The 27,027-nt window shown below is 35.4% G+C and overlaps 3 protein-coding genes and 1 long non-coding RNA gene across 8 annotated transcripts; 1 reads left to right on the top strand and 3 right to left on the bottom strand.

The window, feature by feature from the left end:
* Positions 1 to 114: 114 nt before the first annotated feature.
* Positions 115 to 4,739, bottom strand: LOC122407971 (neprilysin-2-like). Its single transcript, XM_043414459.1, has 9 exons — positions 4,664 to 4,739; positions 4,206 to 4,271; positions 3,368 to 3,613; positions 2,881 to 3,053; positions 2,631 to 2,807; positions 1,873 to 2,349; positions 1,230 to 1,509; positions 778 to 1,028; positions 115 to 456 (listed from the first exon to the last, which is right to left on the bottom strand). Exons 1-9 carry the CDS (start codon positions 4,737 to 4,739, stop codon positions 115 to 117), a joined length of 2,088 nt encoding a protein of 695 aa, XP_043270394.1.
* A 2,483-nt stretch (positions 4,740 to 7,222) lies between these two features.
* On the bottom strand, positions 7,223 to 10,096 carry LOC122407659 (neprilysin-2-like). The gene is made up of 6 exons (XM_043414000.1): positions 9,795 to 10,096; positions 9,538 to 9,714; positions 8,896 to 9,369; positions 8,265 to 8,544; positions 7,734 to 7,984; positions 7,223 to 7,603 (listed from the first exon to the last, which is right to left on the bottom strand). Exons 1-6 carry the CDS (start codon positions 9,918 to 9,920, stop codon positions 7,265 to 7,267), a joined length of 1,647 nt encoding a protein of 548 aa, XP_043269935.1. The 5' UTR covers positions 9,921 to 10,096; the 3' UTR covers positions 7,223 to 7,264.
* A 1,788-nt stretch (positions 10,097 to 11,884) lies between these two features.
* Positions 11,885 to 25,065, bottom strand: LOC122407668 (protein croquemort-like). Of its 5 annotated transcripts, none has more exons than XM_043414025.1 (8): positions 24,844 to 25,065; positions 16,430 to 16,732; positions 16,206 to 16,350; positions 15,788 to 15,991; positions 15,479 to 15,690; positions 15,100 to 15,394; positions 14,873 to 14,946; positions 11,885 to 14,649 (listed from the first exon to the last, which is right to left on the bottom strand). In XM_043414025.1, exons 2-8 carry the CDS (start codon positions 16,705 to 16,707, stop codon positions 14,382 to 14,384), a joined length of 1,476 nt encoding a protein of 491 aa, XP_043269960.1. In that variant the 5' UTR covers positions 16,708 to 16,732; positions 24,844 to 25,065; the 3' UTR covers positions 11,885 to 14,381. The 5 variants fall into 5 exon arrangements, with proteins under 5 accessions (XP_043269960.1, XP_043269958.1, XP_043269957.1 ...); XM_043414023.1 differs by lacking the exon at positions 24,844 to 25,065 and adding an exon at positions 20,446 to 20,579; XM_043414022.1 differs by lacking the exon at positions 24,844 to 25,065 and adding an exon at positions 17,961 to 18,181.
* LOC122407672 (uncharacterized) lies at positions 19,771 to 22,376 on the top strand. The gene is made up of 3 exons (XR_006260250.1): positions 19,771 to 19,974; positions 20,077 to 21,897; positions 22,266 to 22,376. It is a non-coding gene; the product is annotated as an uncharacterized lncRNA (long non-coding RNA).
* Positions 25,066 to 27,027: the final 1,962 nt, after the last annotated feature.

The raw sequence follows: 27,027 nt of genomic DNA, 5'->3' as shown, positions 1-27,027 counted from the left end.
AAATTCGATTGTCAGAATGGTCTAATATTATTTTTAATAAGGAAAAGCAAACATTTATATAATAAATTATAAATTATATTTCTTGAACGTAATTAAAGCAAAATTCACGAAAGTCTACCACATGGTACACCTTGTCGAGGGATTCATTTTAGAATCTGAACTGCACTTGAAATCCGTCGCGAATTCTGGCATATTTGCTAATGCGATATTGAGTGGTAGTTTTTCCAAAGTGTGACTTTCCCTAAAATCACGAGCCCTCAGGTACTGAAGTCGATATACGTGGGCACACTCGCTGTTGGCTTTACTGATCCAGAACATTTGCCTTGGCGTATAAGCCAGTCCAGGCAATCTTTTTTCCAGATTATTTTCTCGCAACCATTTATCGTAGGCGAAGTATGCCAACTTAACACCTACGTTATCGGCAATATGCTCGTTCAAAAGCGTCATACTTTTGAGCTAAAAGACAAGAAAAATCGTTATTACATCGTACGAACTGCTGGAATCCAGTTATCAGTCGACGGAGCAACAAAAATTTGTGCAGCCAAACAAATTTCTGGCAATGCGACAACATTTTTTTAATTTGTGAACCATTTCCATCGATTAATCCTAACAATTACTGGTCAATCAATGGATGAATTACATTTGAACAAACATTTCAGGAAATACGTACAAGAAGAATGAAGAAAAATGTGCATAAATAGAAGTAAGTTATGCTAAAAGTCGATATTTTTTCAGCCTTTTCGACAAGTACAAGTAAAAAAAGCACGAAATACTTACAGGAATTCCTGTCTCAACGAACCCGTAGTTTCGATACTGTTCGACAAAGCACTCGGTGCGCTCGATAAACGTTTCGTTACTTTCGAAATCCCACCATTCTTCGAAAACACCACTTGCGTTATAAAGTCTATTCGAATCGTCAAGACTGTGAGCGAATTGCTGACCGATCTTATAACCAAAAGCTCCATAATTCCAAGCCTTCGGTCCTTTGATATTGTAAAAATTGTCGGTATATAATGCCGCACCAACATCTATAAGAATACAAAGAATATCAAAACTTGAAGCATTCCTTATCTTAATAATTCTCGTATTATAATCCCGAGAATAATCAATAGTTACAGTTTTTTCATTATATCTGTGAAGATATTTGATTCTATAACAATAAGTTTTATGTCACAAATGATTTGAGCATCAAGATTCTGCTCGTACATACGAATCGTTTGAAAACTTACTCAAAATAATGGATTCCTGAATGTATTTAGCAACCGTTTGTACGAAATTCCATTTCGTCTTCTTCTCTTCCTCGGAATTTGACAATCGATCAAACTCCGTTAATAACTTAGTCACATTGACTCTATTTTCCCTTAATAAACCGTCCGACAATTTGAGGTCACAATAAGAAGAGTCAACATTTTCATCGAGCATGAAGCTCTCGTAAACATCAAAATCGTTTTTTATCTTCTCGATTTTTGCGAGAGCGATTTGTTTCACACTGTCATGAAACCCATTAGACTGAAAAAATGGTTGAAACAAAAAATTAAGTAATGAAACAAAAAATAACAATAAAATGAACTTGTGTCTGTAACTCGAGATAAATTCTCATAAAACTTTGTACTTTAAGGGTGCAACAATTCGCAATTTATTATGAAAAAATTGGCCAGTATGAAATTCAACTTTCCAGTTATGTGCAAAAATGTATGAAAACAGAAAAATTCAAAGTGACAATCAAATCTGTTGTTTAGGGCTGACAATTTTATATGCTCAAAAAATAGCCAACTTTTCTAAGTGTGTAACGTTGAGGGTAAATTTCCCAAGCAATAAAAAATGTATCCTTCTTATAGTGAGTTTTATAATCGATTCGTAAATATTACAAACCTTTTCGACAAATCCAATAAATTGTTGTTTCACCTTAGCAAATATCTCAGAGGAATCTTTTACGACATTTGGCTTTATGTATTGTCCATAATACAAAAGATCGAGTAAAAATGGGGATTCCGAATGAACTCGCTCAAGGCATTTTCTCCACCTGGGTTCATCCCCAACATTATTGTAATAATGACGAAAGAGCATTTTCATTTCATGAGTTGTGTACGAATAATGTATGTATTTGACTTCGTTCATCGTCCATCGCCATTTCGTCCAAAAAGCTAAAGCTCTTTTAGGCTTTGTGACAATCCATTCACCCAATTTGCTGATTATGTCTGGATCGATTTTTATTTCGATCACAGAATCAGGGTTTTTTCTTAATTTTGTTTTCCGTAATAACTCTGGATACAGATTGTTCAATCCTTCCAAAGTGGTTCGAGTGTATCGGTGCTTAACGTCACGATTCCCATTTTCCGGAAACACAATCTGAATAAATTCGTTCGATATGATTAAAAACTTACAATCGATGATTTTAGGTACTTTGGTCAGCATTCGAAATTCTTTACAAATTGTAGCTCTAGATTTAATTTTGATCCTTAAAATCAATACCAATGAACATCGTTGCTATTTCAATTTCAAAATTGTTAAGTAATCAAAGCTTTTTCTAGAAAAATTTACTCCAGAAAAAGACAATGAAAAAGTGCGACAAGAAATCAAATTTTTTCCACAAAACCAATTTTTCTGTCTCATTAAACCGTTTTTCATACTTTCGCCAGTTCTATTTCGGTCGTTAGAATTTCTTTCAGGTCAAATTCCTCCAGCTTATCATCGACACCCAGATGATCGAAAAGGTCCATCATGTAGTCCGAATACGCTTGGACTACTCGGTTAGACGTGCCTTCTTTGAGGTGAGCCCAGTGAATTGGCGAAGGTTTAATCACCAGCTAAAAGATAAAATCTCGTATGAGATCGTGTACGTTCAATGAGAAAAAAATTCTGTTCAAAACTCGTTCAAACCTCCAAAGTCTTATTCCCATCGCTGTTTGTCCTTTCAAGAAACTTAAATAAATACGGATTTGCCAAGTGAGGATCGAATAATTCTTCATCCCATTGATCATCGGACAGGGATTTCCACTCCGCGGCAACGTAACCAGTCACATCGAGCGTTGATTCGCTCTGTACATTCAATTCTGGCAAATCAATAGAAATTTTTTTTTTCATAGTTCTCAACTAGACGAAAAATACTGGAGCGAATTACAAAATGTGGATACACGCGCAAGTGGAAACGAAAATAGAATGAAAATAAAACGCCAGTGATGTTTGCATGGTCGAAACGTAACAAGAGTTTCTTCACGTTTCGTTCGTATTTTGAAAACAGTCGGAATATTCAAACACACATTCGATTAGTGGATTTGTAGCAAACATCAAGCGAATAAAATTTTCTTTTATTCTCATCCAAGTGTGCAAACAGAGACAATAGAAAATGCCAATGTTCGTTACTCACCGTCCTCCACACAATTTTCGTAAGAAATTTTCATGTCAGCAAATGCCTTTGGTGCTTTTACTCTGTCGATATCCTGTATGATCCGTTGCAAACGTAAATCCACTTCTAGCTGGCCTTCGACAGGCGGATCGGTGAAGAAATCCAATTCGGACGTGGGGTCCGACGGCAAGTAATTGCCGCAAACGAACTCGTAGAAATCGTCGCAGGGATTCGCCTTGGAATTCATATTCTTCAGGATCCTCGTTGCTGAGATCAACAAACGTTTCAATTTATTGGGTTTTTGTTTAAATCGACAAATTTTTTATTCTCAGTGCGTGATCGAGGACTTTTTTTCAGGCTTTTATTTCGAAACATTCTTCTGAAGAACTCTCATATGGTCTGTTCAGTTTTAGAAATATTACGATACGAATGAAATTCAAGTGCTTGGGGGGAAGCCAGTTTCCTGAATAATAAAATCTTTTTAATACTTGCCGTCGAGACGCTGCCGCCTCTCTGGATTTAAATCATGCATTTTTCCTTAATAAATTTAATATTAAAAAAAGCTGATCAAGATATTCTGCGAATGGAGAGTTGAGAATGAAACATTGACTGGAGAAGTCATACAAAATATAAAATTTTTCAAACTTTCAATTATCAGGTGAAACACACCGTAATATTCGCACCAAATCGCTTTGGCAGTGTGATTGTCAATTTAATAAATAAAACAGTGAAAAGTAAATAGCATTTTGCTCAATATACGAATGAAAAATTTTTAAAATATGCGATCTGAAAATGGCAGTCCATTTCAACCCTACACCAGACAGTATTAAACGTTTTTAATGCCTTTTTTCCCACTTACCTGCATAAATACTTTCAGGCTCAGTATCGCAAGACTGCACTGAGCTGAACTCCGTCAGATTCCGACCTACAATCCGGTTCAAAAGCACACAATTATTTAGTCACATGGATACAAACAGTTGCAATAACTATTTATATTAGGTAATAACATTTCCGAACAAATTTATTGTAAAATATTTTAATTTACTATTCACTGGGGGCAGTTCGATAAAATTTAGCAATAATACTGAGCAATTTCATTTGAAAATATTCGAGTGTTCGGAACGTCCACTAAAAATTCATCCTCAATGAAAAGTTCGAAATTCTGTCGTTTCATTTTTTTCCTCATTCTTTAAAATACATTCGAACCACTAGACTACGATAAAAATTGAATTCGTGATAGTCGAGTCCACAAATATTTTCAGAAAAAACATGTCAACGATCGATGTTCATTGTCAAATATTCTTATTTCATGCTCACCGTCAAGTTGACCAGTGGTTACCGCGATGCCCACAAAAAATGTGAAAATCGCGGTGACTGTTGACCGAGAATCCATTTATTAAAATAACGATGTTTGATAAATCGCAAATTGAAAAAAAAACTTTGAGCTATCGAACAACTCTCCTGCTAGAGTAACGACGACGTATTCGAATGCCACTTTCCGTTCAGAAATTTGCGTTTTATACTTCGACCGAAAACGAAAATCCTGTCAGACTGCACGTTCGCCACATATAGACGTCACCTGTTCATACACGGCACGGATTACGGGAGAATTATTGGATTTCCCTTATGTTAGATATGTACATTTAAAAGTATAATAGTAAATTTTATAAAGATCGCGCTAATACGAATCGCCCAGTGCGGTACTGCGTATCTGCCTTTGTTTAAACGCGTTTTTCTCAAAATCACGATTTTGGACGGCTTGTTGATAAAATCTCCGAAACTATTCAACCGATCCTTACCAAAATTTTACCACATGTTCTTTATGACCGTAGGATATTATACGAATTTTGAAATTTTGAGCGGAAATATTTTTTTTTGCAAAAAAACGATGAAAAATAACGTGCTTTTTCGTAGTTTTTGGAAGAATGACTGCCACTTTGTAATTTTTGAAAAAATCGAAAATCGTATGTTATGCGAAATCTGAAACCATTTTTACTTTTTTTCTCCGATCATCCACTCCAGAGATTTTTTCAGCAGCGCACACCCATCTTTTTTTTGGACCTGTCTTCTCCTCCATTTTTCTGTACGAAAACTGGGTAAAATAAGTTTAAAATTTTATTTTTTATCGTTTATATCGGCCAAAAAATTCGTAAAAATAGTCTTTTTTTTGCCTGTCCAATTAAGGTAGACCCCTTAAACACCGCTGGACTGGGGACGTATCGATTCGAACTCCGGTCTATGGAAATCGGATTGTTTTTAATTCTCCCAGCGACTGCACACATAAACTTGCATTATCTCCGGGAACAATTATCGCTAAAAATTTCCGACTTTTTAAATTTTTTTATCAAGTGTTTTTATAACAATTCTGTTGCTCGATACTCAGACAACGATGAGTTTTACACGGAAAAACAGATTTGTTTTTTTTCAGTAGGATACTATTATTTTTTGAAGAATGTTAAAAGACGTTAGGCGTCGATTGCAAGAGGCACAACATTTATTTCAATTTGGGCTTTCGTCACTTGAATTCTCAACAGCTCAATGAAGATTTCGAAGTACTTTTGAGTGCTATTTTTCATGTAGGTCTGCAATTCAGTAACAAGTGAATATTTATGGAAAATCGTAAATTCTGAGATTACAAAATTTCCATTTTTATCGTGTAAAACTTAAACTGGGACATATTTACTCAGCTCATTTAGGGTTTGGATGTTTCGATCTTTCTTGAAACCCTGTCAAAGCGCAAAATTCCAGTTAATAATTTAAATTTGAAAAAACATTACATTTCGGTACATCGAAAAAAAAACTTGAAAGCGTCTTAGCAATGGATCCATGAAATGAGTTTTTTATCGTTGACTTTAGATGGAGAAATATAAAAAACCATTTTTTTTTCTTCCTCTTAAGACCGCGCTTTCGATAACGATGTTTTGGAGATAAATATACGTCATGAAGGAAACAAATACGTCAAGTATCAAAAGATTGAGGAAAAAAAATTTTATACGAGCTTCTATTCAATCTCGATATTCATACGTAATTAACACAATTTATAGAGTTGATACGATCGTAAGAAACATATGTCTGACTGTATAAATATTCATCAAGTATGATAAAATAATGAACAAACATAAAAATTGCTCTGATGAGCAGAATTTGGTAACTCAATACCGGAGAAGTTTCGTTTCACAATTTGATACGTTCGTGTCTATGTATACAACATCGACACAACATTCCTTTTCATACTTTACAAAACTAATCGTTTATGTAACAGTAACGAAATTAATGCGACGTTCTTAATCGTAGATGAAGTGTAAAAAAAAGTTCGATTCGCCTGATACCATTCTGAATAATAATTTTGTTAGATAAATATTACGAAGAAAGTTCGATAAGAAAAATAGGCCACAAAGCAATTTAGAAACGAAAAAAAATGTCAAAGAACTGAAAAAAGTATGAGGCGAAATAATTTTGAAAAAAGAGTGATCAAGGTATTCCTTTCACGAACCCGAATATTCTAAAAATAACAGTTTTTAAATTACAGCAAAGTAAAAGTGCACGCGAACAGATTGGCGAAATTTCAGGTCAAGTTATAGAACATTCAATGAAGAATTGAAACTTCAAAAATCGTAAAATTTATACAGGAGGAGATTCCATCGTCACTACATTTCTATTCAATAATTCATGTACTAAATAATTCTAAATTCCTGATACAAATTGCCTCACAAATGGAAAAAATGTAAGGAATCTATAGCAACGATAAAAATATAGGGTTACCAAATGCTTAAAAGAGATATTAACGATAAAAGTTGGAAAATGGCAGAAGTAGAAGCTCTTCGTATATAACTGCGACTTCTCACAGGTTAGGTTCATGTTTATTCTTCGTTACATTTTTAAACTCTCATTTGAAACACCACGAAAAATGGCGAAACTTCACCATACGCTACATTTTTTCACATTATTCATTTTAGAATAAGAACTGCATTTGAAATCTCGTGAAAATTCTGGCATATTTGACAGGGGCACGTTGACTCGAAGTTTCGGTGGGGAGTGTTCGGCCAAAAGATACAAATCTCTGAATAATTTTCGTTGGTATTTCGAACAGTGGCTGTTGGCATGAGCGATCCAAAACAATTGCCTCGGTGAATAATCGAGCCCAGGCAATTTTTTCTCAGGCTCGTTTTCTTTCCTCCATTTGTCATACGCGAAGTATGCTGCTGTGACACCGACGTGATCCGCAATGTCGTCATTCCGAGATGCGAAACTATTCAGCTAGACAAAAAAAACGCTTTTGTATCGTACAGTTGACTGCGTTAGGCTCGTTTCAGTTTTTCCATTTTCTTTCGTAATTTCGGAATAAATTTCCACATTTTTTTCAACCACCCCAACTTAAAATACTTACATCAAGACCAAGCTCCTCAATCCCGGATTCTTTGTACCGTTCGACGAGGCACTTAATGCGTTCAACAAACGTCTCATTACTCTGTGAATCCCACCACGGATTAAGGTTACCATTTATGTCCACGTGCCTGTTATGGTCATCGAGACTGTGCGCCAATTCGTGACCCAACACATACCCGAGAGCTCCGTAATTCAGAGCTTTTGGGTGATCGATATTGTAGTAAGGATCGGTATAGACGGTGGCACCAAAAACTGTACGGGCCGACAAACAAATTAAACATCAAAGATCGTTTCACTTTGAACGTAAGTTATTCACAATCGAAAACTTGAGTAACGATTACTGATCGAATTTTAACATTTCAAAATACGAAGATTACGATCAACATTAATTTCATTATTTTCTCTATGTTAATTTAATATCCAACTTTTTTGCGAGTCCACATTTTTCAATTGAGCTAAAACGAGCTCTCGTGCTCTGAAAAACAGAAAAAAAAAATTGAAAATTTTATGAACTTTCTCATTAAATGCTCACCCATTGATAAGTAGAGCTCAAAATATGTGGCATCTTGTAGCAAGAAATTGTCTGTTGGCCTGCTCTCGTCGCTGTCGTTTGTCGACTCACTCAAATGCATTGTAATTTTCGTTATATTTGCTCTATTTTTTGCTAATAAACCGTATGCGAATCGAAAGTCTTCATAAGACGTATTTGATTTTCTGTCGAGCATATACATTTCGTGAGCACCAAGATTGTGTTTTATTTTCCTGATTTTTTCAAGAGCCTGTTCTTTGGTGCCATTCCCCATCCATTCAGCCTGCAAAATAAAGCGTTTTTTCGTAGATTTTTCGTTCAGTATTAAAACTCCCAAGTTGTCCCGCCACTGCGAAAACGCGAATTCAACTCACGAAATATCTTGAAAAGTTTTTCGTTTCCAGTTTATTTGAATAAGCAGAAAAGCGAGAAAAACTGACGAAACTTTAGATAGATTTTTTTTATTGTACAAGTGAACTGATTCCAAACATAAATTGTCGAATATTTGAAAAAAATAGACACCCACTGGCGAGAAAACGTCACCAATGGTGTGGGGAAACTTTTTCAGCGGGCAATAAATTTCTATCGATAAAATTCGACCTATTGGATGAATGATTATTGAATCAGGTGCTACCTTTTCTAAGAACCCGATGAATTGGTCTCTGACGTTGGTGAACATCTCTGTCGTATCTTTTACAAGACTGTCACTCAGATATTGCCCATAGTATAAGACGTCCAGCAAGAACGGATGAGTCTCGCGAACTTTTTGAACGCAGCTCCTCCACTTATCTTTTTTTATCTCACCGTTGTAAAGAGTGTAAAGAAACATTTTCGTGCTATGAGTGACGTATGAATCTAATTCGTTGATTTTGTTTACTGTGCATCGCCATTGGACCCAATTAGCCAAAGCTCTTTTCGATTTTTTCAGCTTCCATTCTTCCAGCTTGAGCAAAACGTCCGCGTCTATGCTCATTTGGACTATTTTATCATCGTCTTCATTTAACATTTCTTTCAAGTGTAATTCCGGATATTTTATTTCGAGTTGCCCTACGCTCATCCTGGTGTAGTGACGATTCATGTCGAAATTCTCGTTCTTCTGAAATACGATCTGCGCACGAATCCATTTCAGATTAGCTAAGATCCAACGACACACAAATTCATTTATAGCGTTCTTAAGTACAACCATTTTTTGTAATCGAGCACATGGAATAGTGAAGAGAAACCAAAAAATCGATGAATTTTATAAATTAATGAACTTTCCTACGTTCCAACGTACCTTAGCCAATTCCAAATCGAACAAAAAAATGTCTTCGATTTCAGCCTCCTCCAAAACATCGTCGACGTCGAGATAATACAAAATTTGAAATATGTAAGCTCTATAAGCTTCAACTTTTTTATTTATTGTGCCATCGTTGAGATAGCTCCAGGGAATTTGCGGATCCAAAATCTCCAGCTGGGAAATTAAGGCTGACATAAGACCTTTCACTTTTGTTTAAAAAAAAACAACACTTTTTGGGCGAAAATATCGCAAACCTCGTAAACCCAATTGGTTATGTTTGTAATGTCTCTGCTTGTCCTGAATTCGAACAAGTATGAACTGACAACGGTACGACTGAAATCCGTCGTATTCCATTGAATTCTTGAATTGTTCTGCCACATGGTAGCAACCTCGAAAGTGTCTTGCTGCGCTTGAAGCCTTTCCTCGCTGTCGTCCTCCCATTCTGATCAATCAAGTCGAAAGATCCAACCATAAAATCCAGAAAAAACCGAAAGAAAGTGGAGTAAAAATGAACAAAGAAAAACGACTGCAATAATGAGTGAAAAGTTCAAAGAAACAAAAATGTTTTCATATCGTATCCGATTTTTCTTGATAATGAGCCAAAGAAAGTCCATCGATTTTAATTCCATTTTGCTGGCCAATGAACGAAACGTACCGCTGATTTTCATACAATCTTCGTAGAGAGGTTGAAGGGCCGGGAAATCCAATGGTACTGAAAACTCGTCGATTTCCTCTATGATTTGAAGCAGACGTGAATCCACTTCTAGCTCGCTCGTCGTAAGTGTACTAGCAAGAAGCTGTGATCCAGGATTCGCAAAATTTCCGCAAGCGAATTCATAAAAGTCGTCGCATGGCTCAACTTCAGAGTTCACGTGGTTCAGGATCCTCGCAGCTGAGATATTTTTTTTAACCATTAATTCGAATGCTGCTGTCAACTTTATCATTACAAAATTTGTTCTGACTACTGAGTCGAATTTGTCAACTTACCTGCACGAATGCATCCTGGCTGCAAACATAAGTCCTCGTTCATAGATTTCTGCGTCGAGTTCGCATCTACGATTCGGTTTAAAACATTCATTTGCCATATTAATTTCGTCAAAGCTGAACCGATCGCGGTAAATTCAAAACTACCGACGTGTAACGTAGGTGTTTTCAGCATTGAAGTGTTCAATCGACATTTTTAGTGGAATTCTGTTTCTTTATACCACAAAATGAACTAATATATTTTGGTAATTTTGCCACTGTAGCTTACTCGAAAGCTTGATGAAAACGTTTGACCGAAGGATTGAATTTTTGTGGAAAAAACGAACGTTCTTCTGGTGAACAACATTTTATGTGTGAGTCTGTCGATGGCTCGTTGCCATTGCTTATTGTAAAATTCGAAACTAATGTCAAAAGAATGTTACAAAAAAATGAAAACTCAATGAATTTTTGGATTTCGTTAACGAGCTGTCGAGTACGGATCTTGGGAAGTGATATAAATGTAAGATCAGCATTCTTGAATCGAATTTAAGGAGCTTCAACATGTCGGGAGACAGAAACTGAGTTTTTAGTGGGAATTTTTCTTGCAGAAGACACAGTGATGAAACAGCAGTCGATTGGATATGCTCACCGTTAAGCCCACTAGCAATTATTGCAAAACACACTAAAAGTGTGCAAATCGTGGTCACTTTTGACCCAGAAGACATTGAATCGAATTGATAATACTCAATGGAACTTAAATTCGTAAAAATGAGTATGCTGAAGTATCGAACACTTATAATTTCGCAATAAGAATTTTGGATACGCAGTACGGTACCGTTATATACTGAGACAAGACAAAGCCTCTATCAACGTGTCGATATTCGCCATAAATATCACCTGTTCACACATTTTGTTCAATTATCAAGAAAAAAGTGTCACAATACCTCATACGATTAACCAGCAACACCGTTGTACAGCTCATCATGGATAATCGTAAACGACTATGAATTGTAGATCGCCACGAGGAGAAATCCTGAGACGAGGATAGAAAATTTGCAATAAAAATAATTTCAGAAAAACATAAAATCAAAATGTACAAAAGTCGCATGTCATTGGGAATAATTGAATGAAAATAATTAAACTTCAACGGTACGAGACTTCATTACAGAAAAACCTGTTACAATTCCGTAACTCGGAGTCGCAAATCTCATAAGAAATCAGTTTGAGACCGTGATCCTGTGTGAAGGCTCTTTTTGGAAACTTTTTTTGTAAACTAAAGTTAAATTTTTAATAAATATTTAGTAAACTAAACTAAAAAAAAAATTAATGAACTAGTATAGTAAATTTAGTAAACTAAAAAAGTAAAAAGAAAACAGCTGCGAAATTCTTAACACATTTATTCACATTTTGAGCCCACTTTACAATCTTTTCAACTCAAAATCGTCGCTCATTGCTGAGATACGAGGCAACTTAGCCACTCATTTTGAAAAAACGTTTTTTTTTCGGTTACCAGAATTGTGGGCGTTCGTGGTAACGGTTCGAAGTGGAAAAAAAAAACACCGAAATTGATGATGAAAGTTCAACGAGTTGGCAAAAATATTTTATTTCTTTTCTAAATTTTATTTTCTTTTCTAATTTTTTTCCAATGGTTTCAGTTGGACATGCACATTATTATTCTTCACAGTATCAGTAAAAAAAAAACAATTATCTTTTCACGGAGAGGATGGAATAGTAATTCTTATTATTATTTTCACCGATAAGCTGGCAAACACATCTATTCGTGGTGAGCGATAAAGTTTGTTTTCTATTTGCGGATCATCGAATTAAAAAAACTCGATACTACACGAGTTTCACTCGTGTAACACAAATTTTTTTTCCATCAATTTATTCTACAAGCTTAACTGGGCACGAAAATTAATCAGAAATTTTTTTGCCCAAAAAATTTTATCAAGTTTTCACAAAGTTGTATTTTTCTCGTAGTCTAGAAATTGCAGGTTGTCACTTAACTCTCGTTACTGCGCGCTATTATTCTGAATTCAATTATTTCCGTGTGTGCATGAATATTACAAAAATTTGGACTCTCGTTATTTTATTTCTATAATGATCATAAGAACCGCAAACGATGATGAAGGGTTTAAAAAATCAATATTTACATTATAACGTTTAGCGCTTTATTACGTTGTTACAAAAAAAAGACGTTCGATTTTTAGAAATAGATAAATTTTCAGCCGAAACGATAACAGTTCAAATCGACTATTTTATTTTTGGTTTTACAAAATTTCGAATATTTTTGGTAAATATTTAGAAGAGCTACCTTTCCGAAAAATGTTGACTGCATTTTTTTTCTGGGCTGCTTTCATCGATTACCTCTAACGATATTCCGTCGAGGGAGGCTTAAGTTGTTATTAATTTCATAAGTTATGGAGTTTTGAAGTTTCTCGAAACATGGCACTTTTACGTGCCCAACGGTACCTCATGCACATCCCAAGATGTTATGAACTCGTACAATAATTTTTGTATATCTGAATGAAAATACGGCAAACTCGACCAATTACACACGATGGCGGGGCTCATTTTGAATTCACTTTGTAAACAAATTTTTATGAAGTACTGGCAAGAAAATATGTCATGCTTAGAACGGGCAACATCGCTCTGGCGACGAATGGATATTTTGCAGGCAAGAATTTGTTCTGATGGATTCTTCCCTTCTTTTATATTCTTTTTTTGATAATTTCAGAAAAGTGGCTTTTCTAAATATTTACCATATTTTTCGAGTAAAAACGCACGACCGAGGAGTGTGCGTTCTTTTCACTCTTTATATCACTGTAGGAGACTAGTAAACGTTCCTAATTGAACATACGTTTTTCCGTGCATCACTAAAGCTTTACAGGCACTTTGAAAAATCCGTCTTCATCGACAGAATTATCATGAAAATTGACATGTTTTTTTTTTATATATAACTTTCGACATTCTTCACTTTTTTCGAAACGATTACAACATCTTTAAAATCTTAAAATTCCTAACGATTCGTATATGTAGGGGAATAATGAAAATCGCGGATATGAGAATAGGACAAAATAAAAGTTTGGAATGCATGCGAAATGAAACATGAAAATAGTAAACTTATTGTAATTACATTATCAAAACAGATGAAAATACTCTCATTTCATCACATCTAATGAGTGGCAACAGTTTTTTAGATTTTTTGGGCAATCTGGAAGAAAAGTATTTCGATCGAGAGCCAAACAAAATTTAAAGCTCGAATAAAAATAATGTTAATATTACTGTGACGTATATGTTTAACAAAAATTTATAAAATTTTTTCTATTATTGCTTTCCTTATGAGTATACGTTCGACTTATCGAAAAGTAACGTTTTCGTTTGTACTTTTCGAAAATAAATTGTGACTTTAGAAGAACGACTATGATTGTTCATCGAGTGATCGAATAACTTTCCACTTTTTTACATAGAATTAATCGATGAGAAGAATATTAAAAAGATTGATATTCTGTCTCTTCCTCGTTTGACCTCCTTATAGTTTTTTTAAGTTTCCCTCAATCCGCAAAACAAGTGCAGATCCAATAACCTTTCAGTTTTCTCTATTCTGCGAGGCACTTGTAATTTAACTCGTGATAAATGCCTCCGTTCATGAAATATGTACACCTTACTAATGTCCTGCGTGGCGACGATATTTGGCGTGGTAATTCGCAGTTTCAATAAAAAATAGACGATTTTTAATTGCTGAAAATCGAATGAGAGTATCGTTTTTTTTTTCAAATGTATGAAAAAAAATCGGTTTCGCCTATTTTTCTCCGAATCAATGCTGGTGGCTGTTCAAATGAAAAATATCGATTCTCACGTTGTTCGAAAAGGAACGATCATCCGATCGTTCTCTCTCCACCGTTGCTCTCTACTTTTGGTATCAAACTCTGACCATCATCCCCTCTCCTCGTTCTCCTTATATAAATACCGGTTCCTATTGCCAACAAGAGGAAACCAATTGCAGCTATCCCATACAACGTCACTTGACCCAGCAACGGAAGTATCAACACGAATTTAACTTGACTCGCTAACGACGACGTCAAATCTGCCTCCTGACTAAACCACAACATTGGCACAAAAGTCCTGGGTACGTTTTTGAATATTCTGTAAACAAGAGCATAAGACATCAAATTTCGTCTCGTCATAAATAACATTTGAATATCGTATCTCAATATTTTGTTCTCATTTCATAATCTTCGCATATGCAATGTTTTGACACGTCTGATGATTTTCATTCACATTGAAGCCAAAAAATACAAGAAATATTGAAATTATATAGATTTTTCAGTGAGATCTCAAATTCCTATATTAGTAAAAAATTACTTACTCAATAAACTTGTCAGGTTGGATGAGCAAATTTAATTGAAGTTTTCCTCGTACTTGCATCGGAATACCGGTTTTCTGAAATTTATTTATTTTATCATACATTACAGGAGCTTATGTTTGATTAACGACTACTCAATCCTATTTCGTAATTTTAATTTTTTACAGTGAAAAACTTGCTCCGTTTATATTTTTAATCTTACCAAGTTTGTTGATAAAAAATAAACGTACCGGTTCAATAGTTATGGAGAATCGATGTTTTTCTTCATGCGGTTCCATGCCATCTATGGCAGATCGATAACTTTCATCAGCCAAATAAAAATGAGGCAAGCTTATGAAAGCCGGTGCTCCAAATTTGCATTTTGATACATTGAATGCACCACTCGGAATGCATTCGATACCATCGCAATAACATTTTCGTGATTCTACTAAAGTTCCGTTATCCAGCATTTCTCTGTTCGAGATATATTCTCTTCCGGTGATACCGGAATGTTCAGTCAAATTGTTAAAAACGAGATTCATTGATCTGGAAGAAATAATGTATGGAAAATTTAAATTCAGCTGATTAACCGAGACAATTATGAATTTTCAGAAACTCTTCAATACTCACGTGCAAACGTCGGGAGCAAAAAACTGAAGAGTTTCAGCATCCTTAACCGGCCCCCAAAGATCCCCTAAACTTCCGCTGATCTCACCACAAGTTGAGCTATGAAATTTCGATTTGTTGCTATAATTCCATTCTTTGAGAACACCGAGATCATGGATATTTCCATGGCCCGTTAACATGTTGAAGGTTCCGTCGTAAGGTGCTGAATTATTTCTCTGTAATAAGAAATAAAAATGACAATATTCAAACAATTTCATAATGTACATATTGCACATAATTGGAAATGCACGTAAAGCGTTTATGGCTACTCACCTGGTAAAACCAACCAAATTTGTCGAATGGAACCAATGATTTATTTAATTTTGTTGCCCATTTTAACATTCTGTCATCGTATCCATTGAATAATAATTCCTCTACGGTTTTTGTAACCGTCAAGTTTTCATGCGCTGCACGCATGCCTGAGTTTATCAACATTTTAATCATATCTATCTTATATCTCATCATATAAGCTATGGTCTGAAAATGAGAAACAAATTGTGGGTCAATTCCTGAAATACAAGTCATACTGGAGAGGAAAATTGTTAATAAACCGATCAACTCAGAAAAACTGAATGGGATAATTAATGATCACTCAGTCAAAATAATACACTTAAAGAGTTTCAAAAGTTTCATTTTTTTCACATCAAACTCCATAAAACGAATATCTTCTAAATTTTCAAAATTCTCTTACTGTAGCGACAGGATTTAAATTTGTAACTTGATCACTCAATGAACCGTTGGACATTGACTCCACAAAATGCCAAACCCTCTTCTGTTGGAATGTGACAGTATTGTTATTGTCGTTCCATACTTGATTCTCCTTAGAATCAACCTCTCTACAAAACACGTTGAAATTTTAATTTTCCTACAGCCTTCACTTCAGATATAAATTCAACATGAAGTTAATATTCGTACTTGAATACGTAAGGACCCATTTCAACAAAATGAGGCTTTATTTTAGACGACACATAGAAATCTTCTGGATTTGTCCAATTAAAGAGATGGAGCTTCAGATACATTGGTAGCGGTGTTTCTTTCCACAGGGAATAACTTTTCGACGTCGGTGTCAGAGTAAGTTGTTGTATAAGTATATTGTGGAATATTGTAGTCCACAGAAGCCCGACTGCTAAGCCTACGACCATAGCCACAAGACCCGTGGCTGACACAATCATTACCGCCGTTAGTCCACGCATTTTTTTTGGTGGTGGTGACGGAGAGCTAGAAATAAAATTTAGTGTTAAATTCTGAGAAAATAAAAGACGTTGATTATTTACTGAAAGCACTATAATTGATTTTTTGGCAAGAGTTTGAATTTTTCTTTCGCTTTTTGTTGCAACGGATTATTGCAGAACTTTTTGCGTATTATTTTTATGATTCATGATAAATGTTCCTAGGTTATGTGAATGCTAATTATTTTGTAAATTATATTTTTGAATATTCAGCAATATTATAATATAATCGATGAAAAACCTCGATTCCAATCACTCTCTTCACTTCTTGATTATTCAAATATATATGTTGTTCATATTTTCAGTCTGTGTAAGTAAAGGAACTACAAAATTTATTACTTAGACAATCGCTAGCTAACCCACGACGGACCTAATTACGAAATATAGAATGAAAAAAAACGTAAACATGTCGAAACACTGACCTCTCATCATAGTCATCGTCTAACCTCGGTGATATCAAAGATTCCGTAGACATGATCAAAATCGATTTCAAATTATTAGAACCACAAAAGAACTTTTGTAGCTCTGTTGAAATAAGAGGGAAAGAAAAGAATTGATAAGTTCTTGATGATCATGCCACTGATATGAATGTGTACTTTGAACGCATTTCGCAGTGAATCACACTACGCGCGAGTGGTGTTTTATATTTATAAGAATTGATGACTTGATAAAAATTCCGAATCGCTCATTTATCAATGGCATAATTTATGTTAAATTTAGTTTAATTGACGATGAGATTGTCACTTGAACATTAACGTGGATGTATTTACGAATGGGAAAAAAATCATGGTAATCACCGGACGATTTCTCGTTATATCCCATTTACGCGGCATATCAGCAATATCAGCTGTCAGCTGTGAACGTACTCGTAGATGACGTAGATTTTGCTTGCAACTGACAATCACGTGGTTTGGTTCACGCAGTTATAGCGGGAAATAATTTAAAAACAAGGAAAAACATTTCGTAGCGAAGCTTGCCAGATTTCTTTGAAATCTGAATTATTTAATAAGCATTCATCGAAAAATCGAACAATAATACAAAACACAAAAAATATTAGTGACAATCTATCGAAATAAAACATTTTATTCTGTAAAATCTAGATTAAGTTACTTCTTCACGATGAGTTTTTCAAGAGAAATTCGTTGAAATATCAATCACCTCGACATTTTTAAGGGGGAAAAATCGTTCGTTTTTTGAATTTTTATTCAATTTCTTACCGATTTATGGGATTTTCGGTTCCGTTTGTTTGCGCTGAAACGGCATCCGGCACCTGACTCGTCATTTTATTTCACAATATATTCGTTCCCAGCACTTTTATTATTGTAAAAAAAAACGAATCGATCCGAAGAATCGTTAAATGAAAAAATATTCAGAGCAGTATTTCAGCCGGCCTGGGCGAGTGCCTGACGATTGTTCAAGCCACAATGAACATCGATCAGCAACTGATCGGATATTGATTCTGTTTATCGAAAGAAACATTTTACAAGCCATTCTTTTTTCTACATTAAAAAAAAGGTGAGGGCAAAGATTAATTGTGTAATGAGGCACGCTTTATCATTCCGATAAAATATACAAAATTTCAATCTGGAAAATTTCTTCTGTAATCGTCTCACACCGTACAGGATTTTCGTACGAAACTGATAAGCCACGATTCGATAAATATGCACGTATATAAACATGAAAATAGATAATCCTTTAGCCTGTGTGATACCAGCATCCCTTTCTTCGTTCGGTCAATCTCTAACTCTCGTTTCATTGCCTGTTGTCACTGTTTAGTGTATTTTTGTCGCTGTCACACTTGCGAAAGGATCGCAATAACAATTATTTTTCCATTTTTATTCCTCGTTCAATTGAAATATTCCTATTTCTTCAAAATATTATCATTATTTTCAGGTGCGTTTGAACGAATTTTTTTCAGCGACGAAATTCAAGAGTTTCAGTCGACCAGGTTTCATTTCCAAGCTAATCGAAACCATCCCAAAGAAATCTTATTTTTGAAACTCAATTGTAATGCTGTTGTAAAAATGAGTTTAAGAGTTTTAAGTTGTACGGTCTATTGCGAAAATCCCTTTAAATTTATTTGCACACCTAATATTAAGGTAAAGATTAATAAAAAAAACTTCAAATATTTTTTAAATGCTACAGATAATACAAATCTATTTTATTGATGATTGTCACATCGAAATGACAGCGAATAGCAGTGACTAACGCGATGGTAGCAGAGGCACTTCGGCAAAAAGCTGTCCACCGGTGAACAGTGTAAATCGAAATCGACACGAGCGATCCTTTCGAAATTTTGCATTTTACTTCCTTGCCCAATTGACCAGGTATCTGCGAGAGCTTATTTCCAATTTTTCATAATTATTCATTTTACAATAACAAATATGTTCGCTCTTTAGGCGAAAATCAATGTTTTCACTTGCAAGTGTCACGAAAAAATGTAAAAAATCGAAAAAAAATCCTCTCGTAGATACCTGGTCAATTGTGTGAGAAAGTACCATGCCAAATATCAACAGGAACAGTCGAGTAGATTTTGATTTACACTGTTCGCCGATGGACAATTTTTTTCTGGAGTGCCTCTGAAAATTTGCTACCATCGATGCTCGGGTTCTAGAAATTCCGGAGATATTGTTCATATTCTGTAACACGATGTGACAATCAATAAAATTGATTTGTTATTGATTTGTTACACCTCATAAATTTGCTAATTCGTTTTTTATTTACAAGCTTACAATATTTTTCCGAAAAAATATATTCGACGACGAATAAAAATGAGACTTTAACGATTCAATGAAAAACGATGAATATTTACTTTAGAAAATAATAATAATACAACAGTATTAAAGACAATTGGGATTATAAAAATTGATAAAAAAGATGGGAAGAGAAACGTAAATAGAGTGTTCGGAAACTACAATGGGCAAACGATGACATAACGATCGGAGGTATTTGCGAGCAGGTGTACGAGCGGATGTGGTGAGATAATAATCCGTCGTGTACATCATGGCTACCTACGAAGTATATAAATAGAGATAAAACGTGATGAATGTGTCAAGTTTAGTGATCCTCGGGACGAAAGTGACGAGTGATTGGGTGCATTCGAGTAAATTGGACATTCGCCAAATCATTGGAACTCGAATCGATACGATCGTGTCGCAAAATCCGGACACGAATATCGACAGCGTTTTCTTCGTGTACCAGCAATCACCAGCAGCATTGTCCGCACAGCCCGTGAGTGGATCTCGAAACGAGTGGGAGCGATGAAGAGAACGCTCAACCGTTTCAAGGGAACTAGCTCAACGAGTTTGTAATAAAAATTCATTCGTTTTGCAGGCACTGTGCAACGTGAGGTGCCGCAGAGGAGCTTTGATTATGCGTCCGGAAAATTTGAATACCGATTGCCACACGTTTATATCACAGCTGAGTATAAATGGAACGAAGTAGACAATGAAATAATGAAAGAATTTACATTTTTCATAAAATTCTCCATTTCTTCGGGATTATTTCGTTTTTGGGGACTTTTTTCAACAATTCTTGTTTGTAGTTGGTAAAATTAAGGGGAACTAACGTAATGCAAGAATTGGCACACATTTAATCGTCATCGTTCCATCATTCGATCATAATTTCATTCAATCGTCATCGCTATTGAGCCAATCGTTGCAACACTGATGAAAAAACTCATTTTCAAGAATATTCTCTTACTGATTCGACGTGAGGCATGTTATTGGCTTGGTTTCAGGTAGCATAGGACTCATTTCCATTATCAGCAACGGAAACACTTAAAAATGAGCGAACAGCCGGTTTGACGTCGAGAAAGGCGCCTTGCAGTACTTATCGGCAAAGGCGACATCAAAAATGACTTTTTATTTCGTAAACTGAACGAGTACGACGTATTTACGTTGGAGAGTCACGTTTTCACCGAAAATTTCAAGGACCACGGGTACAAACGTTATCCAGAATGAGCGCACTTTTCGATCTTCGCACGAAATTCCGATAACGGAAAGTCAGTTTAGCCAGAAGCTTGGATAATTTAACGAGAAATTGGGAATCATTGGAGCGAGGCTGAAGATACGACGATCGAACGTGAATATAAAGCGCGTCGATTAACCGCCCGCCGATTAACGATCGAGAGACCGACAAAACGTTCGGACACTCGCGGTCAAACGTTTATCGCTGATTTCCGAGTGGAACTGCGATCAGAAACAATATTTTCCGATCACGAGTACCCCGCTCAACTCCAAAAGAGAGAAAAAATAAGAAAAACGATAAAAAAAACGCAACGAACGTTTGTGACGGAAAAGCAGCGAGATCGAAGTGACGAGACACGTTCGCGAGTCTTGAGCGATCGAAAGAGACTCAATCATCAAGAATTATTGGCACTTTTGGTAGTGCACTTTTGTGCAAAGTCCAACACACTCTCTGCACACTAAAATGATAGTCCTTAGAATATTTTTCTAGCGAGTTTTATCAATGGATACGTACGTGTTAAAAAAAGAGACTCTCAGTGTGTGTCATCGCTCATTCAAATTAATGTTCGATGCTAAAAGTTGGCTGATAATGAATGTGATGCGTGGACGTTGCTCGAGATAACACGAGGCCTGAAAATGCTCGTATGCTTAAAGATTAAACAATAATCGTCTGGTGGTCGAAGCAGTTACGCGATGTTCGTTGATTCGGAAAACTTTCGTTGCGTTTTTTCAGACCACAGACGCCATTTATGATAGCAAAAGTGTGGGTAAATGATTCATAACTTCGTACTCTTCGTAGTTCAACACGACAAATTTATCGAATGACGTCGTATGAACATTTCTGTTCGTACGAATACGAAATAGTTATTTTCCATCACGATTTCTTATCTTTTTCAATCTTCCATCATTATTACTGCGACGGAAAAATTTTGCATCATCCGGAATTGAGGAAATTAAAGATTTTCATCTTGTCACGTCAACCAATGAAACATTCGTGAGCCATCGAATGGAAAGCTGAATTGTCACGAAGGTTTAAACATCCCATCTAATTGCTTGTGCAATTTTATTTTCAGCAACAATTTTATATGGTACGAGAATGTTCGTTGTTAAGGGGGAATATCAGTGTGAAAAAAAGAGCTTGGGCGCAAAAGAGCTTCTGCATGGTCCAGGGATAGCAGACCAATCGGTAAGAACTTGTTTTATATTTATATTTAAGTTACATCGTCCAATTTTATCCTCTCAAAACTTTAAATGAGTTTTTTTGGAAAGCATGTTTTTTGGCCTGGTTGACAGCATAACTCAGTCAAACTTTGCCCAACCGACTTCATTCGAAAAGGATTCTCTTCAGAAAACTTATCACTATCGTCGCATCGTAGAGATTTTTTCAAATTATTTACTTTTCTTATTAACAATTTACTATAAAATTTTTGTGTTAAATTCGATTTTTTTAAATGGCCCTCATTTTTTTCTAATCAGAATTTTCAAATTTCCTACGATGCTGCGCAATAGCTATGCTATTATAATTTAATAATCTTTTTGAATTATTGATTTCAGATGCTTGCTGTGGCACTTGTGCTTTCAATCGTCGAGAAGTCTCTTTTTGAGAAGCCATTATGCGATCGCTCTGCTTAATAAAATTTAGTAAAAATCATTTAAAATTAAAAATATCCTCGTATACTTTATTGCATCAATAATTAATGCAGAAAATTTCAACTACTTTTTTTCAAAGAGTCGTTTAAAAAAAAAAATTCCGAAAAAATACCTAATTTTTCAGCATGTCACACTGATACTTCTCCTTAAATTCAAAAGAGTTGAGCCTTTATCAATGGAAAGAGAGTCAGAGTTTTGAGTTTTGGGCTTTTTCCATTTATTTGCATCGAACGACCGTTCATTAATTCAGTGAATCATACTAAACGATCGTAAGAATTATTCATTGTCAATTTCCAGTGAGTAATTTATCGTGGTTGGCAAAGATGAATCGATTGATCCATGAAAATCCAAGGACACGTACAATGAATCAAGTGTACTTTACTTTTTATTTATATTTTCATGTACGAAAAGCATTTCCCTCCTTTTTTCGTACTATTGGCTCGAAAATACACACGGAACAGTGGATGCTCCAGTTTCTCATTGTACGGCCTCTCGTCATACTGGACAGGTCTCGCTGTGCTTCCTATTTTTGTACGAAAGAATGTACTTTCCCTACAGTCGACTCCAAAAACTTTAACAATAAATTAACAAAGAAAGAATTTTTTACCCTGCGTAGAAACGGATATTGCGTCGATTTTATCGCTGGCTCTAATGCGACACGCGTGCGAACAAATTTTTACTAATTTATTACCAAATTTGTGATTTTTATGTTCTTATTTTTGGCAATGTCTCGTGACTCGTTGAATCCACTATTAAAATGTTGAGTCAACCAAAATTTAGGAGTTTTTAAACCTTCGAAATAGTTATCAGCTGATTAAAATGCACTTTGAAGAGAAGATAAGAATCCTCGCGAGTTAGCATAAATTGAATCGAAAATAATTCACTGTCGTGAAGAATTTTGCGAGGGTTCCTTTCGGTTCTCGAGCCCAAAAAAATTTCACTCAATTTGATGAATTTTTGAGTGATGAAATGAAAAAAAAAAATTTCATAATCAATCCCTCAGCTGCGTTCAACAGAAAATCCAATTTTTTAAGTTCCATTTTCCCCTGGAACTATCCCATCGGAGCCCTCCTTTGAATGGAATTGAGCACTCCTTTAAATGGAATGTTGACGATTGTTTAGTTGCAAAAAAATGCTAATCGTTACTCGTTCTGTTAGCGACTGTACACTTCATGCACGAGCTTCATTCATTACGTCCGTATAGAAACTGAAGTGTACATAGAAGCGGAGTTGGAACGGACAGAGGCTTTTGTGCTTCGTGTGAATTCGGTGTCAAGAAGGTACAAACATAAAGAGGATCCTTCGAATCAACTATTATTCTCTTAAATACACCGGCTGCCAGTGTGTCAGGAAATGGAAAGTGCGAAATTCGTTTCTTTCGTTGTAAGAAATTATAAGAGGCGAAAATTTTCAATTAAAAATTTACACCATTCGTATAAGTAGAGGCGAGTGCGAACGATTTTTTAAATCCCATCATCTCTTCTGAGAAAAGAATTTTTCCATGAAAAAAAGGTATGAATGATGAAATAAAACCAGTTCCATCGTTCATACTTTTGTTAATTCTTAATCGATTATTAACAGCAGCAACTAAATTTGATTCACACGACAATGAATTTGACTCGTGTACGGCAGTTGGAAAGCTCCTTACAAAGTCTGAATGCTATCATCAAACCCAGCGAAGATGGATCACGAGAAGAAACTGAAGGTTTCACGCTCGAAGAGTATCCGAGACATCGATAAGGTGTGATTTAAAAGATTTTGTAATGTTTAAAAAAAATAGCACTCCGAGGAATTTAATCATATCGTAAAAAGATAATCCAAATTATCGAAGTAATCGATTTGAGTGTTAATAGAGCAGCCGTTACAAGTTGAAATTACAACAGAAATGAAAAAATCGATCGAATCGACTCCCAATGAAATCACATTTAATCGTTCGTCGTCAGCTGCAAAATGGCAAGAAAAATACACTCGTGTAGTGAAAGTTTAAAGATACGTACAGATGACGACTCCCAGTCGCTTTCCAACTCCCCGAAGAAAGTATTTTTTATTTTTTATCGTTTTTTTATTTTTATCATGTATGCACTTGCCAGATAGATTTTTAATCGTTTAATCGTCGATAAGAGTCAACAGAAGATACGATATCGTGCTTCAATATGCAGATATCTTGAGGGTATAAGAATTCGCAGGTTTGTTTTGAATGATCGATTTTTTATTATGGAAGAAATGAAAAATTTTTATTAAAATTTATTTTTATATTGTTTTTCGGATTTTATCATAATTACTGAAACATCGGTGATCAATTGGACGTGAAAAGTAATACGTGCAGAAAAAACCTCGGTTTATCGAATTAAAAACGAAATAAATCGTATCTTGCGATTCAATCCGACAAATTGATACTCCGATTCCTCACAGGAATTCTTGAGTCCTGTTTGAAGACACAAAAGCAACAAATGAACACAATAAATTTCGAATTTCGACTGACCTGAAGAAAACGATTGTTCGTTCGTTTATTTTATCCAATCGCAAATGATTCGTCAATTATTCCATGTGCACTGTTACATTTTGGGTAATTTCACTGATAGAAAAAAAAGTCAAAAAGTCGTCTCAAATGTAGAGAAAAAAGAGTGGAGATAAAAATTTGCCAACTTTCGCACGATTCTTGACGTTTGTCCGGCTGCACGGAAACTGCATGTGTGCAAGTTGCAAGTTCCTGAGCAAACTTTTATTTTACAACACGATGCGCGCTCGTCGAAAAGGCACCGAGTGGCCAGGAAAGTGGGGGAGTTAAAGAGAAACAGAGAGAGGGAGGCGAAAGATGCGATGAAAAAAAGTGAAACGCATGTGAGCAAGCGTTCGTAATGAAAGTTCGCAGCACTCGAGAACACGACACGCACCTTCCCATGCAAAAACCGTAATTTGACCTGGAGCGATTACATTAATTGGTCACGATGAATAAAAGCACTGGAACAATCGATTTTCTTGTCGCCACCGGGTAGTGGTGACTAAAACGAATTTGCAAAGCCGAATAAATTTATCGTCGATCGATCCCGTTCAATTTTTTTATCTTCGCTCATCGAACGTCCTCCAAAGTAGCACTAATTTTGCCTCTATTTTTTATTTTTATCTTCGTTGGTCCAAAGTGCCATATGGCTCGCCAGGGGAGGAGGAAAAACTTTGAGTTCTGGGAAAGCGATATTTTGAGATTATTCCGTATTCCAGGCTGTCATTGATTCGAAGTGGAAATTTCATATCGATTTCGAGATTCATGAATTGCGCATTCGAAGTTAACGAGATCCAAAAATCCTTGATTTTTTAATGCTACGAAAAACACACTTTTCTACTTGGCTCGTTATAACGAAGATTAATTTTTGAAAGAATTCACTTGGAGTATTACCGCTTCGTTAAAAAATGCAGAATAATTCGGAGTAGAAGCATTCCCATGCTTTACTTATTCGGACAGTTTTTTTCCAACAAACTGTGACAGAAAAAGTAATTTCGTTATGACACTCGTTCTGAAGGACCGAGCAATATTCATAAATGAAAAAAAATGAATAAGTTGAAGAGTTATGCTCCAGATTTCATAGTCACGTTGCTACCTTCGAATATGAGACTGAAAAAATATGCACTGAGTGAAGAGCTTCGAAGGTAAAGGCAAAAAGTCCCGGTCGCAATTAACGAAGAAACTTGGAAAGCTTTTTTTAATGAACCTGTGACTGAAACGTGTGGGAGATCTTTTTCTCACAGTATTCAACGACAGAGACTGTCGTGAAGCAAGCGAGGTCAACATTGAAAACGTTGAAGAGCTTGGAAGTTACGTTTCCGGAATAAAAATTTGGAGAATTCAATTTCCGTCGATGTTTGCTCCAATTTCACTCTCTCTTTCATCGTGACGTTTTTGGCTTCGATTCGTAATGGAAAGTGACATGGTATGAAAAATTTTCGTTACGAACGATACAGAAGTTTCAGTTACAAGCTTATCGAATTCTACTCATGATCGTCCCACTCGTTGACCCAAGCATTATCTCAACAATGCACAAAGGCGTTATGCTGCTTCGCTTATTGCGCGAATGAGACTGTTATTTTACAAACAAAAGAGACGAGCAGCACTTTTTTTCCAGCACGTTCGAAGCACCGGGAAGTTTATTCGACGTTTTCAAAACGAAGCTCAAAACTATTTTCGTATCAGTCATAGAAGCGAGTATTTTGTGACCAAAACTTTGGTGAGATCACACATTTTTTACCCTCTCAATCGGACGAAGATCTGAAAAAAACGAAAAAAAAAAAATACCATCTACACCATGAGAAACGAGTCTTCCCTAACGAACTCTCGTAAAGTAATTTTTCGTTCATAAATTTTCAAGAAAATAAAAAATATGAAAAATAATCACACAAAATCAAAAAATTACTCACATTTTTGGAATTAAATTTCGGAAAATAATCACGGAAAAAACTAAAGAGCTAAACAAAATCTTCAAAATTTCGTTGGAATTTCCATTTGCACCAAGTTCTTGATTATTCCAAATGCGCACGGATATTTGGAGCGGCTCAGACCTGATTAAACTTTTCCTGATTTTTTGGGAACCACCGAGCACTAAAGTTTTCGTAAAATTATTTCGATTCACGAAACTTGCTTACGAAAATAATCTTGTTTCAAAAGAATGAAAAA

The sequence above is a fragment of the Venturia canescens genome, chromosome 3, assembly GCF_019457755.1.
Source record: "Venturia canescens isolate UGA chromosome 3, ASM1945775v1, whole genome shotgun sequence".
NCBI classification, from domain to species: Eukaryota; Metazoa; Arthropoda; class Insecta; order Hymenoptera; family Ichneumonidae; genus Venturia; species Venturia canescens.
The sequence above is the reverse complement of the archived record's forward strand: the minus strand, read 5'-3'. Positions and strand labels throughout refer to the sequence as shown.